General features: G+C 47.7%; 1 protein-coding gene across 3 annotated transcripts in view; it reads left to right on the forward strand.

The window, feature by feature from the left end:
• Positions 1–19285, forward strand: part of LOC119965251 (sodium/potassium-transporting ATPase subunit beta-1-interacting protein 1-like) — an 840540-nt gene that overhangs the window by 769486 nt on the left and 51769 nt on the right. For all 3 annotated transcript variants that reach the window (XM_038795744.1, XM_038795754.1, XM_038795764.1), the window contains one exon: positions 1336–1396. In XM_038795744.1, coding sequence (XP_038651672.1) covers positions 1336–1396 — 61 coding nt within the window. The remainder of the gene's footprint in view (positions 1–1335; positions 1397–19285) is intronic.

Consider the following 19285-nt stretch of genomic DNA (forward strand, 5'->3'; position numbering starts at 1 on the left):
TGGCTTTTTCTGGCTCGCCCTACATGCATGGGCCAAGCTTCCATTTTCCTTTGCATTGAGTGCTGGATTATCCAGTGAGAAATGTTGGCTGTGTAGCGGGTGAGCTGCACGCCGGTTTCTTCGCCTGAGCCAGAACTTGGTGCAAATATGATACAATTCTGCCCCTCTATGCTATCCGTCTGATCAGGCAAAACGAGAGCCCTCTCATGACAAACAGTGTCCCTGACAATGCAGGGAATCCTCGATAAACAGCTGTCCTTTCAGTTTGCGTTTTGAGCTCGAGTTGTAAAGTTGGACTTGACAAATAACTTGCATGTCTCATTGACAAGTGTGCTACAAACTCAGCCAAGTCACCTACGCAGATGAGATATTTTCTCAGATGATGGAAGCATAACAGAGTAACAGAACTCTCTGCTGTTATTACCCTGCCAGTCCAAAGCATTACCAGTACCGTCAATGTGAATTCAGCACAATATAACTGTCAATGGGCTGTCTTAATTTCACCCAATGCATATGTCTGCAAGTATTAAACAATGGATACATTGACTCCTAATCTGTTAAAAATGTAAATAAATAAAAGAATAAAACAGTATTTTCTAGTGCATGGAAAGAAATGAATAAAACAAAGAAAAGGGTATTCGTTAATATTCAGCATATTTGGCTTCATGTCTTTTGGTTTATTACACGTGCCAGAGGCAAAACTCAAGGAGCATCCCATTCTATTTGTGATGATTAATGACATTTTTCTCTAACAACCTTTGTGATGTGCTGCTGGTCTTTAGGTACAACTTTAAATCAGGGTTCAGTATTCAGTACTCAGCTGATTTGGAATTCAGTTTCTCACTCGCTGTGCAAATGTAAACACATTACTTTGGATCAATTCATAGTTGAAATTTTCCCCCTAGGGTGGCAAGGTTTAATTGCTGGTCTTGGCAATAGTTAGGGGTCATTACATTTAGCAGCAGAGCCAATCTGCTAATTGAAAAGAGCCAAAATCAGCTAGAATCTTCATCATAATCCATTGAGGCCATCACCACCGTCCATCCTCCACCTCCGCCTCATCCCAAATCCCAACCCCACGACCCCAATCCCCAGCACAACCATTGGAAAATTCATTTGCATCGGGTGAGACCAGGTGAAGCTTAACTGCAAGGCACCATGTGATAAAATAGCATGCCAAAACTCTCAGCATGGACTTGCTCGTGAAGAATGGCCACTGAGGTAATGGACTGGGGGGAAATGGGACTTGTAGCCCGGCTTGTGCTGGTACCTTTATGGACAGGGAAGAAATTGAAATTGTGAATAATGAACTCTGCTCTTTTTGTTCTTTTGCAGCTCTGTGGGTTTGTCTACGCGTGTTACGTCAGCAAAGTCTTTATGGAAGAAGAAGACAGCTGTAAGTGTCTGAAATATTATTTGCTCAGGATGAACCTTAATCTTTAGTAACACTGGAGGGACACCACGGAGACAATTGTAAACTAACTGCCTGGTCAGGAATCCTATTGGATCAGGTGGAACACCAGTTATACCAACCCCTGCCCTCCACCGTATAATGCTCGCCAAAGACTTCAGTGGAGAGTATTCTCAGACAGGGTCAAACCAATCTTGTTCAATATCCTGTCCGTTTCTCAATGCTTGGGTTAGGTTAAAACTCCTCCCCATTTCTAATACATAAGCAACACTTTATAGCAACAATTCTCTCAAAAGTAATCAGATAAAGGAGTCATATAAAGTATAAATTATTAAAGTTGCTATACAACATACAGACATGTGAATTAGGATCAGGAGCAGGCCACTTGGCCCGTCCAGCCTGCTCCGCCTTTCAATAAAATCATGGATGATCTGGTTGTAACCTCAACCCCACAATTCTTTCCTATCCCCAGTAACCTTTCACCCCCGGGTTAATCAAGAAGCTATCTAGCTCTGCCTTACAGACTCTGCTTCCATTGCCTTTTGAGGAAGAGAGTTCCAAAGACTCACGACCCAATGAGAGAAATAATTTCTCTTTATCTCTGTCTTAAATCGGCAACCTCTTATTTTTAAACAGTGAGTCCTAGTTCTAGAATCTCCCACAAGAGGAAACATCCTCTTTGCTTCCACCCTGTCAATACCCCTCAGGATCCTATATGCTTCAATGAAGCCACTTATTATTCTTTTAAAAGCCTGACCTGTCCAACATTTCCTCACAAGTCACCTCAACCATTCCAGATATGAGTCTGTAAATGTAGAAGCATTGACTTGCAATAACTGGTGACCGGGAACTACAACATTCAAGGTTTATTGTTAATATTGAGCAGCTCTTACATGCTATGTGTCTGCCCGTGCCCAGGTGGGAAATCCCGCGCTCCAGACCACCATCATCCTAGCATCCAGGTGACAACCCGGTCTACAGTAACTCTTCCCTGAACTGCTTCCAACACATTTACATCTTCCCTTAAATAAGGAGATCAATACTGTACACAGTAGGGTGGCATGTGGCGCAGTGGTTAGCACTGGGACTGCGGCGCTGAGGAGCCGGGTTTCAAATCCCGGCCCTGGGTCACTGTCCGTGTGGAGTTTGCACATTCTCCCTGTGTCTGCGTGGGTTTCACCCCCACAACTCAAAGATGTGCAGGTTAGGCAGATTGGCCACGCTAAATTACCCCTTAATTGGAGAAAAAATAATTGGGTACTCTCAATCTATTGAAAAAAATACTGTACACAGTAATCCAGATGCGGTGTCACCAATGCCCTGTGGAAGTGAAGCTAAAATCTCCCTACTTTTGTAACCAATTCCCTTTGCAATAAGTGATAGCATTCCATTAGCTTTCCTAAATACTTGCTATATCCGCATACTAACCATTTGCAATTCATGCACTCGGACACCCAGGTTCTTCTGCACCTCAGAGTTCTACAATGTCTCACCATTTGGATAATATGTTTCTTTTTTTAAATGCAGATGGTTGTTGTTATCGGGGATAGGCTTCCAGAGCCTATCAAACGAGTGTTTTATACAATGACTCCAATTATGTCAACTGAAATGTTTCCACGGGAAGAAATATAGAAATATAGGGCATAATTCAGTCACTGTGTTGCGCCCGGGGCGGAGTCAGGTGAATCCCGTGAGAGCTCCAAATCGGGCTCCATGCCGGGTGGTGGGCTAACCGCAAGACACCCGACTCCCTTCACCCGGCACGATCTGGATCACACCCAGATGCCGCTTTCACCCGGCACACGAGAGCAAATGGCCACACCTGTGAGACCTCACTAGGGCTCCATTTAACACTGGTTTCCACAAACATGGACCAGGTATCATGGCATATCGAAGGACCTCACAGACCACTAGAGACCACCTAGTGGCTGGGGAGAAGACTGGATACTGCCCCTGGCACCCAGATATCTTGGCACTGCCAGTCTGGCACCCTGGCAGCGACCACGATGGCACACCAGCAGTGTCACCTTAGTGCTGCTAGGGTTCCAGGGTTGCACTGCCAGGTTCCCATGGGCATTGCCAGGGTTGAAGACTGGCAGTGCCAAGATGCCTGGGTGCCAGGTTGGCACCGCCAGGGATCGGAGCCTGGGGCTTTCCAATGAGAGAGGGGTGGGGGGGGGGGGGGGGCGGTTTCAAGGGGCCAAGAAAATGTTTTGGGGGTGAAGGTGTGGGGGCCGTCTTGAAAAGGGGGGGGTCCCGAAAGGGGGAGGGTGTAGAGACCGGGGCAGGCAGTCAATGTGGAGCCCTGACCTGCGAGGAACTGGGCCTGCTGGCAAGCTCAGCACCCCAGTGTAGGAAAAGCGCCTAAATGTGGCTTTGACGGGGAGAAACTCCCCAGGGCCCAAAAAATGGCGAAGTGCCAGCGAATAGCGCGGTAAATCTCGGCGCTGCAGCTGACGAGAAACACTCCGCCCGAAACGGTCTCAGGTTTATTTCCACTGAATCACGCCCATAGGCAGCAGTTGTGTTATGGCTAACACATGCTTAACTGTAGGCAGCCATTATTGAACCAATTTACTTGACACCTCCTCAACGGAGAGGGCAGCTGTAAGGGCAATATAACAAAATGCTCGGCTATTACAATATCCCAAAATAAAAGAATTGTTTCAGTGCAGTCGGAGGTCATTCAGCAAATCCAATCTATACCTGCTCTCCAAATGAGCAGTTCACTTAGTGCCAATCCCTAACTTCTCCCCACAACCTTGCACATTCTTTCTTTTCAGTTAACAGTTTAATTAGCTTTTGAATGCCTCCATTGAACCTGCCTTCACCTCACTCTCAGGGAAGAAGTTGAGACTCCAACCACTCGCTGTGTGAAAAGGTTTTCCCTCATGTCACTGGCAGCACAGTAGCATTGTGGATAATTGCTTCACAGCTCCAGGGTCCCAGGTTCGATTCCAGCTTGGGTCACTGTCTGTGCGGAGTCTGCACATCCTTCCCGTGTGTGCATGGGTTTCCTCCGGGTGCTCCGGTTTCCTCTCACAGTCCAAAGATGTGCAGGTTAGGTGGATTGGCCATGATAAATTGTCCTTAGTGTCCAAAATTGCCCTTAGTGTTGGGTGGGGTCACTGGGTTATGGGGAAAGGGTGGAGGCGTTGACCTTGGGTAGGATGCTCTTTCCAAGAGCCGGTGCAGACTCGATGGGCCGAATGGCCTCCTTCTGCACTGTAAATTCTATGAAAGTCACTTTTGCTTCTTTATCCAATTACTTCATCTGTGCTTTCTCGTTTGCCATCCTTTCACAAGTAGGAACAGTTTCTAAGTACCTCATCATTTTAAATACCTCTAACACATCTCCTCTCAGTCTTCCCTCCTAACTTCCTCTACATTTAAAAAAAACAAGGCATTATTAAAACATTTTAAATGGTACATGTCAAACCAGCATCAACAATACCTCAAGTTCAAGGGATAATACTGGAATCTAAAACATATGTGACCAATATTTCCAGAGTGATTTACATGTAAAAAAAAATGTTTTCCTTCGCACCAGTGTGTGTTTAACAAATGTATCATAATTTGCCAAGAAATAATTAAAAGAGCAACTTATTTCTTGCTCTTTCCTATTTACTTTCAATTAACTATTTGGTTTCTTTCTCGTTCTGTCTGGGCATCTCAAACCATTTCCATTAGTTTGACTCTGATCTCTCAACATCCCTGACCATGTCATATCTGAAGTTTGACTTTGACTATTAACTTTACTTAATGGTTGTGTTATGGTGACCATGAAGGACACAGGGGATCGTCAATAGATCTCCCCATGGGCTTCATGGAATACAAATTCCTTTATTGGGCGAGCGGAGGAGATGCATGGTAGGAGTTTAAAACCCGCTGTTCCGACCCGGATTGGCATCTCTGTAGGTCCCTGGGCTGGGTTCCAAGTGTTTTACGGCACAGTTACAGCCCTTTCTGTTACTTTAATAGCGGGAGTTATTGTTAGAAGACCTGCCTAATGAAGTTCCCACATTGGCGAGGAGGAGTAAAAACAAGTTTTTCCAAGCAACTTTCAGAGTTGAACACGAGCAGCTTCTCCAGTCAGAGTCGAAATGTCGCTCTTCGGTAAACTTGAACCTTATGATGTTAACAGAGAAGATTGGGCTCATTATGCAGAGTGCATGCATTACTTCTTCAGGGCTAATAAAATTGTGGGAGATTTGGTGTGGGATTCTCCGACTCCCGCCGGGTCGGAGAATCGCCGGGGGTCAGCGTGAATCCCGCCCCCGTCGTCCTCCGAATTCTCTGGCCCCCCAAAAATCGCCCCGGCGTGAATCACGCCGCCCGTCTCGGATAATGGTGGGGACCAGCGCCACTCAATGGGCCCCGGGGCTGCCCGAATTCTCCGGCCCGCGATGGGCCGAAGTACCGCCCGTTCTTTGCCAGTCCCGCCGGCGTAAATTGGAATAGGTCCTTACCGGCGATACCTGGCGGCGCGGGCGGCCTCCGGGGTTCTTGGGGGCGCGGGGGGATCTGGCCCCGGGATGTGCCCCCACGGTAGCCTGGCCCGCGATCGGGGGCCCACCGGCGGCTGTAGCGGTCCGCCATTGCCGGTGCAGAAACAAAGCCCTCTGCGCATGCGCGGGGATGACGCCAGCACATGCTGGCACTTCCGCGCATACGCCAACTCGCGCTGGCCGGCGGAGGCCCTTCGGCGCCGGTTGGCATGGCGCCAAGCCCCTTTCCCGCCGGCCGGCGGGGCGCAAACCACTCCAGGGCGGGCCTAGCCCCTGAAGGTGTGGAGGATTCCACACCTTTGGGGCGGCCCTACGCCGGAGTGGTTCATGCCACTCCTCGCCGCCGGGACGCCCCGCCCTGCCAGGTAGGGGAGAATCCCGTCCGAGAAGTTAAAAGTGATTCTGCTGACAGCATGCGGGGCCCCAATATTCAGCGAAATAAAAAGCCTGACCTTTCCAAAAATCCTTGACTCAAAAACTTTTGACAAGCTTGTAGACCTAGTACAATATCACTATGACCCGAGGCCATTTATAATCCTCCAGAAATACCGTCACTGAATTTTTAAACAGGTTGCGGAAACTGGCAGAACACTGTGAAGTCGGCCCATCCCTGACCGAGATGTTACAAGACAGATTGGTGTGTGGAATACAAATTTCACACTTCAAAACCATTTACTTGCAAAGCCTAATCTGGATCTAAAAAAAGTAGTTGAGATAGCCCTATCCCTGGAGAACACAGAAAACGGAGCTCAGCGGTTACAGGGGTCACCTGATAGTTAGTGGGAAAGGTCTCATATAAAGGCAGCCATTGCTTGATTGAAGCGGCCTGTGTGAATCACCCTTCCTCAATTCGGAGCTCAGCTGGGTGTCACCCAGCAGTCAAGGAAATTTCAAACCCTCAGGATGTTAGGGAACTCACTGTGGAAAAATGCAGATGCCAGATGATGGACTACTGTAAGCGCTGTAAATGGGCACAACTAAGGCAAGGCTATCAGAATTGGCAATACACGTGCTTCTCATACCATGCAGGAATGTCCACTTCCAAATAAAGTGAAAATGCCATTAAACTGTATCATCACAACCAAGATCACCCCCAATAATGATAATGCTACTCTTAAATGCTCATCCATTGGAGATGGAGGTGGACATGGGGGCTACTGTCTCTGTTATTGGGGAACAGACATTTAATCAGTTCCAAACTGGAATCCAATCTTTAAGGATGAAGACACTAGAACCAGATTAGTTACCTACACAGGGGAACCTTTATGGATCAAGGGTACTACAATGACCCCGGTGACCCACTGGCAGCTTCCACTTATCATTGTGCGAGGACAAGGACCAAGTCTTATGGGGATAGATTGGCTCCAGCAGATCAGGCTGAAGTGGCGAGAGATTTTCAGTCTGGGCGTTGGTGTACTGTACAAAGTTATTGACAAATACCCTGAAGTCTTCGAAGAGGGCATGAAAAAGCAACCAGGAGCATCCATCGAAACCAAACTGGTGGGGTTTTTATTTGATTACAGAACCACTCCTCATACTGTGATAGGAATCACCCCGGTTGAACTGTTAATGGAAGGGCGGCTTTGATTAAGCCGACTATTCCCAAATCTGACAGGGAGGGTGGAGTCCAAACAAGAGAATCAGAAAATAAATTATGATGCTGTGAAATCCGAAAGAATAGTCAAAACAGCCAACCTAGTCTATGTGAGGAATTTTGGAGATAAGCCGTGCAGCCAGAGGCGTCAGCAGTCGGTGGGGGTTATGGGTGGTCGTTGGGGCAGATGAGCAGGGGCAAGGTTTGCTCCCGAAAGAGGTACACGCGATCCAGGGGTCGGCATGGTGGTGCCATGAGCAGTTGCCCACCCAATGCCCCCCACCCCCCCATGACAGCAGACCACCCCCAGCCGAGGGTCCCTCATTCCCCACCGAGCACTGGGGTGGCAATCCCTGTGCTCCCGGGCTCTTTGTCTGTGAGCAAAGATAGTTACTCACCTCCTCAGCTCCCCACAGATGCCCTTCCGCCAGGTTCACATTTTTCAATAGGATAATTGGTTTCTCGTCAAGTTACGGCGAGATCCTGATTTCGCCTACGAGAGCAGGCCGATTGCATCACAAACTGTTTGACGCCTGACGCGGTTCTCATTTTTGGCCTCTGGCCCTATTCACCAGCTTCATTTTGCTTGAGTGAGAATGTAACGAGGCTGGAGAATCACGCCCTTTGGGTGGCATCAAGACCGCTTTTCACCCACACTTAGTCATTCTTTTGGGTCTTGGAGAGATTCTCCCCAGTGCAACACACACTTGGAACTTCTTCAGCAGTGGGGAGCTCAACTCACCAGCGAAACCAGACCACCATTTCAAAAGAGTGCCCCGATTTCTAATGAGCTTGAGGGTGCCCCATATCCTCACCCATGGACAATGACACCCCCCCCCCCCCCCCCCCCCCCGCCTGCAGATACGTGTGTTACCCCACCCTCAAGTGAGCACACCCGGGCAGCACGGTGGCACAGTGGGTTAGCCCTGTTGCCTCACGGCGCCGAGGTCCCAGGTTCGATCCCGGCTCTGGGTCACTGTTCGTGTGGAGTTTGCACATTCTCCCCGTGTTTGCGTGGGTTTCGCCCCCACAGCCCAAAGATGTGCAGGATAGGTGGATTGAACTCGCTAAATTGCCCCTTAATTGGAAAAAATGAATTGGGTACTCTAAATTTAAAAAAAAGTGAGCACACCCCACTATGGGCTTGCTGAGGCCCCCCCTTTTCAGGCATTCCACTCCCTCTTTCAGGAGCCACTCCTTCAACCCCGCAAAAAAATTTATGAGGCTCCTTCAAACGCCTCTCTTCAACCCACCCATCTGTCATACCCCTCTCACCCACCCCTTTCATGGGCATGGGTCCCCTCAGGCCCCTGCCCTCGCAGTGCCAACCTAGCACCAGAGCACCGAGGCAATTCCAACCTAGTACCCAATCAGTGCCCTGGCACTTTGGCAGTGCCAAATGTCCTAGTTGGCACTGCCAGGGGGCCAGGAGGAGTGCTTGTTTACTGCTTGCCCACCGAGGGGATCCAATGGCCCATGAGATCCCTGGGTAGCCATTGTGACTGGTCTCCGCTCGTGGAGACCAATATTAATCGGTGCCCAGTTGAGGCCTTGCTGGTGTGGCCGGTGACTCCTGGGAGCCGGGTGAATGTGGCGTCAACATATTTAAATTAGCCTAATGCTTCATTTAAATATGCTGATCTGGGCGTGATCCAGATCGCGCCGGGCGTAGTGAGTTGGGTAACACTCGATTAACCTGGCACCCAGCGCTAAGCCCGATTTGCTCCTCTCCCGGGATTCACCCGTCGTGCCCGGCTCCGCACCAGGTGCAACAGATTGGCTGAATCGTGACTACGGTTGTTGTAATGCAGCCATTTGCGATCGCACACACCGCACAGCATTAGTGTGGCCGGAAGTCATCTGAGACACTGTGAGAACTCCTTGGTTTTTTTTCTCATTTGGAACAATGTTCAGCAATCCACTTGGACATCCTACCTCAAGAACATTGCAGCACTTGTTCAGTACTCAGCGCAGAGGTCTCAGCCCGGGCAATACACTCAAATACCAGAATAAGATAAACCAATAACCTTCTGACACAGAGACAACCGAGCCATGCTAACACTCAAGTGGTGCCATTTAATCTCACTTAAGGCAGCATTCTAGCACTATGTTACGAATGAAACCGGTTGAAAAGGTCGCGCTTTGGGAGATTTATTCCAGCATGTACTATTCAGTATGGTAGATCCTTTATGAATACAAGCTCTGGAGGTTGTGACAAGTTTTTTCACTTAAATGGCAAGGCAATTTATTGAACACGCTCCAACAACTCTGAGAGATGTCACTGAATTCTACCATTTGATATTTACCTTTGTTGAATTACTGCCTCCTCTAGCTCCCTTTGCACGGACAGTCCAATTCATAGAATCATAGAATTTACAGTGCAGAAGGAGACCATTTGGCCCATAGAGTCTGCACCGGACTATGCCCACAACTCCACTCTATGTCCGTAACCCAGTAACCCCTCCTTTTTGGACACTAAAGGCAATTTAGCATGGCCAGTCCACCTAACCCGCACATGTTTGGACTGTGGGAGGAAGCAGAAGCATCCGGAGGAAACCCACGCAGACACGGGGAGAATGTGCAAACTCCGCACAGACAGTGACTCAAGCCGGGAATCGAATCTGGGATCCTGGAGCTGTGAAGCAACTGTGCTAACCACTGTGCTATTGTGCCCCATTTAATGAGATAAATCGATTGTTTCCACTCACCTCTATGCCCCATAATGCACAGACGTTAATTATTGAGGTACTTAAGGGTTCTCATTACCAACAAGTCAAGTATCCCAACTTTCCCACCCTACCCCACTGCTTTGCTGCATTTGCACTGTCTTTGAAATTAGTATTTGTAAATTGCAAGGCGATCATCTCTTGGCGCTCTCACTCAACAACATCCTGCATTTTTGTCGCAGCTTTAATGGATTAAATGTTCCAAGGTGCTCCAAACAAAGGTTTACACCGAGTCACATAAGGACATGGTAGGACAGGTGAGCTAAAGGATTGGTCAAACGGCTTAGCGTTAAAGGAGGGGTTGGGGGGGGGGGGGGGGGGGGGTTAGCGTGTTTGGGCTGGGGGGGTGCGTGGAGAGGTATAAGAAGAGAATTCCAAGGATCGAGACCCAGGCCACTGTGGTAAGAAAATATTGTCATGGCATTTTGCTGTAGAACAGGGTACTTACTCTGTCAAGGGGCTGGTATAGACACAATGGACTAAATCGTCATCTTCTGTGCTGGATTATTCTTTGCTCCTGTGACCTGTCATGGCACGATAAAGAGATTGTAAACCTCCAACACCAGAAAGGTAGATCGATTACGCGGGTGTCTCTCCTTAGCATCTCCCTTATGCTTTGAACATCTCCATTGTCTATTGCTGTATACTTGACGTCCGCTGATTAGCCACGTTGGATGACTCTGCCACTCCTGACAGCTGGTTACACACAAGAGTGGGAGGAAGTCAAGAACTTCCATTTGATTGAAGAATTGTACAGCCGGGGAGATGATGATACCCATTGATGAAGAATACAAAAAATAGTATCACAAATTACTGGGAGTATTGAATATTTGTTAAATCTGAATATAAATTTTAAATAATTGTGGCATAGCTATGCCTGCAATTGCGTGCAGGTTGTGAATGGTTTTGAACAGTTGTATAATGCGACATTTTTTGTTGTAATTAATTATACTGAAACTTCAAAAAAGGAAAGATTTGCCCAACCTTTCGCAACCTTAGCTGATCCCAAAGCACTTTACAGCCAATTAAGTACTTTCTGAAGTGCAATTACTGAAGGAAATTTGGCAGCCATTTTGTGTGCAGCAAATTCCCACAAACAGCAATGTGAAAGCCAGATAATCGTTTTTTAGCAGTGTTGCTTGAGGGATAACTATTCAGTGAAACATTATTCAGCGTGATTTATAATTCTGTAGTTACAGTATTTAGAGTGAATAGTGTCAGCCCATGCAGGCAATAGGTGACAATGCTGTCGGGCTGGGAACCCTGACTGATTAACTGATCTCTTTACTATCAACAACCCTTTTTAAAAATAAATTTAGAGTATCCAATTATTCTTTTTCCAATTAAGAGGCAATTTAGCGTGGCCGATCCACCTACCGTGCACAGCTTTGGGTTGTGGGGGTGAGACCCACGCAGACACGGGGAGAATCTGCAAACTCCACAAGGACAGTGACCCGGGGCTGGGATCGAACCCGGGTCCTTGGCGCCGTGAGACAGCAGTGCTAGCCACTGCACCACCAACTATCAACAAGACTTACTGGAAAAGTCCAAGTGTGTGTGAGTGAGTGCATCAACGCCAAACCGAAGGGAAAATCTTAGGCTCAACTGCGATGCTCCCTCCACAGCGGGAACACTAACACATTCGGAAAGATTCACTCATGAAGCACGGGCACCAAGTGAAGATTTTGTGACCTGTACCCAGTATAAGTCAGGATAAAACATGGGAGGAAGGGTGTCAAAAGAGTGCAATGGTGGGCAGCAGGGTAGCATGGTGGTTAGCATAAATGCTTCACAGCTCCAGGGTCCCAGGTTCGATTCCCGGCTGGGTCACTGTCTGTGCGGAGTCTGCACGTCCTCCCCCTGTGTGCGTGGGTTTCCTCCGGGTGCTCCGGTTTCCTCCCACAGTCCAAAGATGTGCGGGTTAGGTGGATTGGCCATGCTAAATTGCCCATAGTGTCCTAATAAAAAGTAAGGTTAAGGGGGGGTTGTTGGGTTACGGGTATAGGGTGGATACGTGAGTTTGAGTAGGGTGATCATGGCTCGGCACAACATTGAGGGCCGAAGGGCCTGTTCTGTGCTGTACTGTTCTATGTTCTATGTTCTATGTCTTGTTTCAAGATTCTTGACAGATTATTTCCAAATAATTGCCAGACATTCTATAACATGCACCTGTTATTTCCTGTGTTGACTCATAGAAAATGCAAATAATTGCTCTCTAATATTGGTCCAACCATCTAACCATAGTCCCTATCCTCTCAGGATTTTGCTCGTTAACATTAATTGGCTATTGAACTTATCACTTGTATTGTCGATACATCCTCACTCTGTAACTGTACCGGCCTTACAAGTCGCTAGGTTACTGCTGAATGATTTGCTTTTGGGGCATGCTTGCGTATGTTTATAAGTGTGTGTACATGTTTATATTTGTGTGCATGCATGGTTATGCTTTTTGTGTTTGTGTATTTGGATACGTCTATGTATATATTGCGTCTATGCGCACATTTATATATATGTCTCTATGTGCGCACAAGTGATGCCAATCATACAGATCCTAGATGCCAATCAGTTTGGGGACATACTGTTGGAATTCAACTTGAGAAATCATTCATCCATTCATTTTTATTTGTGGAAATTATACAATTCATTAAAGTGTGTAAATCATGAGAGAAAGTAATGAAATTCAAATGCTACCTCATCACATCTCAGAAATAACCACCAATGGCCAAGAAACCTGGTCAGAAATGTCATGTTCTGAAGCCTCTTGTCACATAACCTCCTCTTCAGTCCTGCTCAAAGGTCAGTGACAGAACTAAGGATTTGCTTTATTCACAGTAGTAGGGACATCATAGGAATTTCTTCAGACAGAGGGTGGTGGATCTGTGGAACTCATTGTCGCAGAAGGCTGTGGAGGCCAAGTCACTGAGCATCTTTAAGACAGAAGTAGATCGGTTCTTGAGTAATAAGGAGATCAGGAATTACAGTGAGAAGGTGGGAGAATGGGAATGAGAAACATATCATTCATGATCGAATGGTGGAGCAGACTTGATGGGCCGAATGGCCTAATTCTGCTGCTATATCTTATGGTCTTTTGGAGCATTCCCGTACCAGCCTCCCCGACCAGGCGCCGGAATGTGGCCACTAGGGGCTTTTCACAGTAACTTCATTTGAAGCCTACTTGTGACAATAAGCGATTTTCATTTCATTTTTCATTTAACATACAGAATAAGAGATGGAGTAAGCCATTTGGCCCCTCAAGCCTGCTCCGCCATTCAATAAAATCATGGCTGATCTGTTTGTGTTTTGAGTTCCATATTTCACATCTATCCCGATAACCTTTGCTCCCCTTGCCTAACAAGAACCTATCTACCTCTACCTTAAAAATATTCAGTGAACCCACCTCATTGCCTTCTGAGGCAGAGAGTTCCAAAGTCGCACAACCCTCTGAGAAAAAAAAATTCTCTTCATCTGTCCTAAAAGGCCGACTCCTAGTTTTATAACAGTGCCTCCTTATATATGACAATCAAGTCACGCATCACTCTTCTAAACTCCAGTGGAAATAAGGCCAGTCTGTCCAACTTCCTCATAAGACAACCCACTCATTCCAGTTTTCAATCTAGTAAACCCCCTTTGAACCGCCTCCAGTATATTTACATCCTTCCTTAAATAAGGAGATCAAATTGCACACAATATTCAAGAACAATGACCTGTATAACTGAAGGATGACATCTTTACTTTTAAGTTCAATTCCACTTGGAATAAAGGATAGTGTTCTATTAGCCAATTTGATTACTTGCTGTACCTGCATACTAATTTCTTATGACTCATGCATTCGAATACCTAGATCCCTCTGCACTTCAGAATTCTGCGGTCGATCTCTGTTTAAGTAATACTCTGCTTTTTTTATTCTTTCTGCCAAAATGAATTTGAATCTTAATTAAAGTTCTCAAACTCATGGCAATGGTTAGCACTGATGCCTCACACCGCCGAGAACCCGGATTCGATTCCGGCCCCTATTCACTGTCCGTGTGGAGTTTGCACATTCTCCCCGCGTTTGCGTGGGTCTCACCCCCACAACCCAAAGATGTGCAGGCTAGGTGGATTGGCCACGCTAAATTGCCCCTAATTGGAAAAAAATAATTGGGCACTTTAAATTCTTTTTTTTAAGTTCTCAAACTACCATGGTGGGATTAGAACTCATGGGGTTATTAATCAGGTGACACAACCACAACATAATGTACTCTTTATTAGCAGTTGGCAAGGTGATGGCAACACCAACGTTCCCTTGGATTGTCCCATGTTGTTCATGAGGCCAAATGATGCTGAAATACCTCCAGCCACTGTCAATAGAGAGATTATGGGATAAACCCGCTATTAAACAGCCCATTGATCAATGCAGCTCAGGGAGTCATGTCTGCTCCCTCCTCTCTGCCTCTTACGTATCTTACTTTAGTCCCAAATCAATATGGCCTGCATCAATGGGGTCGCCATTCAATGAAAAACGCAAACCTGTATATTTCTATTGAAGGTTACTCCAGGATAAGGCCTTTGAGCTTTCAAATGAAAAATATGGGCCTGTAATAGATTTTTGTTTTTAATTTCTCTGTTTACAATTTTCTTCCCTTCCGAATGATGAAATCACCAGGTAATGACACAGAACCACAATGTCCACCTAAGCCCAGCCATACAGATCAAAGCTTTTTCATTCCTTTGTGAACTCAATGACATCGTGGCAGCCAAAGCATGTTCAGTACATGTGCATAATAGCTGTTGATTAACTGTGAGCCCCAATAGTGAGTGTTAGAATGGGACATGACCATGAGGGGCAGCACACAGCCGATTTCACCTCCGACTATGCACACATGCATTCTTAAGCTCAGCTCACATGTGGACTCATATGCACACATTTATACTCAGATACAGACTTATGTTCCCACATGTATTAATTTCCTCAAGGGCATGCACACACCCACCTCCAGTCTGTACTCACTCCTCACTATTGAATCCCCTTTCACTGCAACCCCACTGCTTGTTTTTCTCCCGTTCTGTACAGCAAAGCCACCTGTGGTGCCATGAACTTGGCTACTGCTTTCCCCTGAGAGGCCAATCCCCCCCCCCCCCCCCCCCCCCACAACAGTATCCAAAGCGGAATGTGTGGGTTTGAGAGGGGCCTGAAAATCACAGTTGCACCTTTTCGCAATTGGCGGAATTTTCCGTCCGTTCGCTGACAGTGGGCTTGTCTGATCCCACCGGCAACGCACCCCCACCCACGGATTCCTCAGCGGCATGGGCTGGCTTCAATTGACATCGACGGGAGCTGAGAATCCCGCCCAACATATTTCAACCTCACCTTTTTTCCAAAAGTGTAATTATAGCACTAAACTACAGTTGGAAGGCAAAAGCTGCTCTTTCAGAACTTTAAAAACGAATCCCATCTAGACACAAATAGATATCAATGACTATTTTTAAGGTGTGCAGATGGCCCAGGTACATGCCAGATCCATAGAAGATTGGCTGCCTATTTGGAATTACTTACATATGTAGAAATACTGAGCTATGTTCCTTTGCTTTGAGATGGAACAGCTGCCTTCTGTGAGCTCTAAGGTTTTGAACATTCTTTAAACAGAAACATTAAACTTCCAGCTGAACCGCCTTCAATACGTCTGCTTTGCTGTGTTATGAATATTCGTCCTGAATAATTAATGTACTCTGCCTGTGTGAGTGAACATGAATGATTCCATACCCCTGTTTGAGGAAGAGGAGAGAATACTCTCACTGGGCAGCATAGTAGCATGGTGGTTAGCACTGTTGCTTCACAGAGACAGGATCCCAGATTCGATTCCCGGCTTGGGTCGCTGTCTGTGTAGAGTCTGCACGTTTCCCTCGTGTCTACATGGGTTTCCTCCCACAAGTCCCGAAAGACTTGTGTTACATCACCACTACTGGTAGCATGTTATATCCTTACCTTTTCATCCAAGATGGCCAGATATGTAGTGTTGACAAAGAATATAAAAATAAGGGGCGCGATTCTCTGCAAATCCGGCATGCCGTGAAGGCTGGCGTGAAACTGGCCGTGTTTCACGCCAGCCTCGGAGCTCCGTCCCGGGACCTGATTCTCCCCCCCCGGGCGCGGCTAGTATCGGGGCCGGGGAATCACGGCGACGCGGAGTTAGCGAATGTCGCTAACTCCGCCCGCCAAGAGTCACGGCGGCTGACGTGCACGATGACGTCAGCCGCGCATGCACGGGTGACGTCACCACGCAGACACGTCAAAACCCGTGCATGCGCGGGCCGTCATGCCCCTCAGCCGCCCCGCGGACTGATCCTGCGGGGCGGCGGAAGAACAAATAGTGTGCGGGTATCGGACCCGCTGCCCGCGATCGGTGCCCTCCAATCGCAGGCCCATGCCACCCTTGGCACGGCCGAGCAGCGATTCGTGTCGAGGGCCGGCCGGAGTGGGGGGAGAATAGCGGGAGGCCGTGAAAATTGTCGGGAAGGCCCTCCCGCTATTCTCCGACCCGTCGTGGGCAGCGGAGAATCGTGCCCAAGAAGTTTGAATCAAAACAAATTTACTTTACATTACTAAACTAAATGAAGTTCGCACACTCTACTGAGTTACAGATACTAAACTACTGATACTGAATCTGTAGTTCAGCAGTCAATGTTCTACCTAACTATTAAACTACACTATGACTTGAACTCATGCTCTATCTCTACATTCAATTCTCCCTCTGCTCTCATCATGTTCTCTTCAGCTTCTCATCACCTTCTCCCAGAATTCCAAGAGATGCTGCCTTATGTACAATAACTTAGTAACACCATCTAGTGTTTGATTTACACATAGTTTTTCATGTTAATCCTTTACTATACTGCCACGATACATATCATTACAACATGCTGTCGGGTAATTTGGGAATTCTAAATTCTCCCTCTGTGTACCCGAACATGCGACATAGTGTGGCGTCCATGGTTCTTTCACAGTAACTTCATTGCAGTGCTAATGTAAACCTACTTGTGACATTAATAATGGGGTCTGGAGGCTGGCATGCAGGCATCACTTCCCGTGTCTTCCTTGCTGGGCTTGTGGCCAAATCACCACTGAGGGAGTGCCCGTCCTGAGTGGGAGCTGGAAAGTGAGTGGGAGGAGGTCAGCACTGGGGGTGACTGTGAAGTTCCTGGGTGGGATCCCATGAGAGGCCATGGTGCAAGGGCAATGTGGAGTTCTCAGGAAAGGGTTGCATTCCTGCCTCATGTTGAATTAAGACACTTGGGGAAGCACGACTGCAATGTGAGTAGAGCACTGCACTCAAGCAGCACTGTGAGGGCTAAGGGGTTAAGCTCGATGGAATTTCAATTTCAGTTCGCTGGGAAGTTTGACTGTCAGGCATTAGTGTGTTGGGTTGTGAAATGGGAGGATGGGTGTGCCCTCTAGGTATGTGCTTGCCATGCTAATTGCAGGCTTCACTCTAATCAGCTGTGCCTCGTCTGCCACAAGAGGCAGTCATTTGCCTGAAATGCTACCTCACCCTTCATTTACGCGCCCATTGTGCCAATGAAATCTGAAGAGGTAAACTTCCCTGCCACTGATTGGAGTCCCAAGCATGGGGGTCCCCAGTGGAGGTCCCTCTACAGAGGAGTCCTCTTCTTCAACATCAGGGACATGGGCTGGAGGGTGATGCATGCAGCAGTCCCATACAAGCATAGACTGCATAGATTCACAGACTTCCAAGATGCTTGCCTTTTTTGTGGTCTTGTGGAGTCCGTGGACCATGCATGTGTAAGTTGTTTTAGGATGCACCCCCTTTTCAGGTTTTTGAAAACCTTTTATTACAGTTTTGTTTGCACTCCAGCCCCACGCTCCTGATCTGCGGCACCCGGTGGGGAGAGGGGTGGGGAGAGAGGAGGATCTCCTCGTGAATCTGCTCTTGGGCCTGGCACAACTTGCCATAAATCGGTCCAGGCAGCGGGTGACCGACGGGGTCATCCAACCCAACTGTCTGCCCCTGAACTGCATTCGGGTGTCCCTGGAAAGTGTTCATGGGCACCATTGAGGCCTTCTGTGCTGACTGGGCACCACTGGGCCTGGGATGCCTGATTGACACTTTGCATCACATTTTAGTTTGCTGTTTTAAGTTTAATTTGCTCCTTGTTTTTGTTTAAGGCAATATCGCTTTCAGGGACTGCCCTCTTTAATATTTTCCTCAGTTTAGTTAATTTAGTTTATTTAGTTTAAGCAAAATAGATGGGGTCCCAAGCATTGACCTCCAATGCTCATACAAGAGGTAACTGCACACAGGATACTGAAGCACCCGATTGCAAGGATCCATCACTCACCCCCTTATGATGGGGGGGGGGGGGGGGGGGGGTACGCAATGAGGATGCAGATGTGGGGCCCATGCATCTACTCAATTGCCCTGACACCTAACACAAGGATTGGAGCACAGGTTCGGGAAATGTCAGAAGAAATGTGCCAATGAGAGCCTCAAGGGTTCAGGAGCCTAATCCTGGCAGAATGAGGGGGACAGGTGTGGGGATATTCCAGTGTGAGAAAGGAGGGTGTGAGGCTTAGTGGAGGACACACATGCACATCATGCAGGTGTGTGCCCATTTCCCAGGGAGCATCTATGATAGTTACAACTAGAGGCTGTCTCAGATACCAGCCGTTTTTGAGGGAGAGCAGCAGCTGGAGGGATGGCTCCTCAGGGGCAGGAGGTACCCACTCAGGAGGTGGTCGATGACGCCAGTGTCGAGATTCGCTACAACGGGGCTCATGCATCAATGCACGCGCTGGTCGAGCAGACGATAGGACTGCTCAAGATTCCTATTCCTGGATCTGTCAGGGAGGTGATGCCCTCCAATAGAGCCCCCAGAGGGTGTCCCACACAATTGTGGTCTGCATGCTCTCCTCAACCTGGCTCTTCAAAGGGGAGACCAACAGGACTCGGAGGAATGCCACATCTCCTCGGATGAGGAGGAAGTTGAGACGGGTGGTGAGGGGCAACCCGCCTAGGAGGAGGAGGAAGAACCTCGGACCATGGCCAGAGCTTGC

The sequence above is a fragment of the Scyliorhinus canicula genome, chromosome 1, assembly GCF_902713615.1.
Source record: "Scyliorhinus canicula chromosome 1, sScyCan1.1, whole genome shotgun sequence".
NCBI classification, from domain to species: domain Eukaryota; kingdom Metazoa; phylum Chordata; class Chondrichthyes; order Carcharhiniformes; family Scyliorhinidae; genus Scyliorhinus; species Scyliorhinus canicula.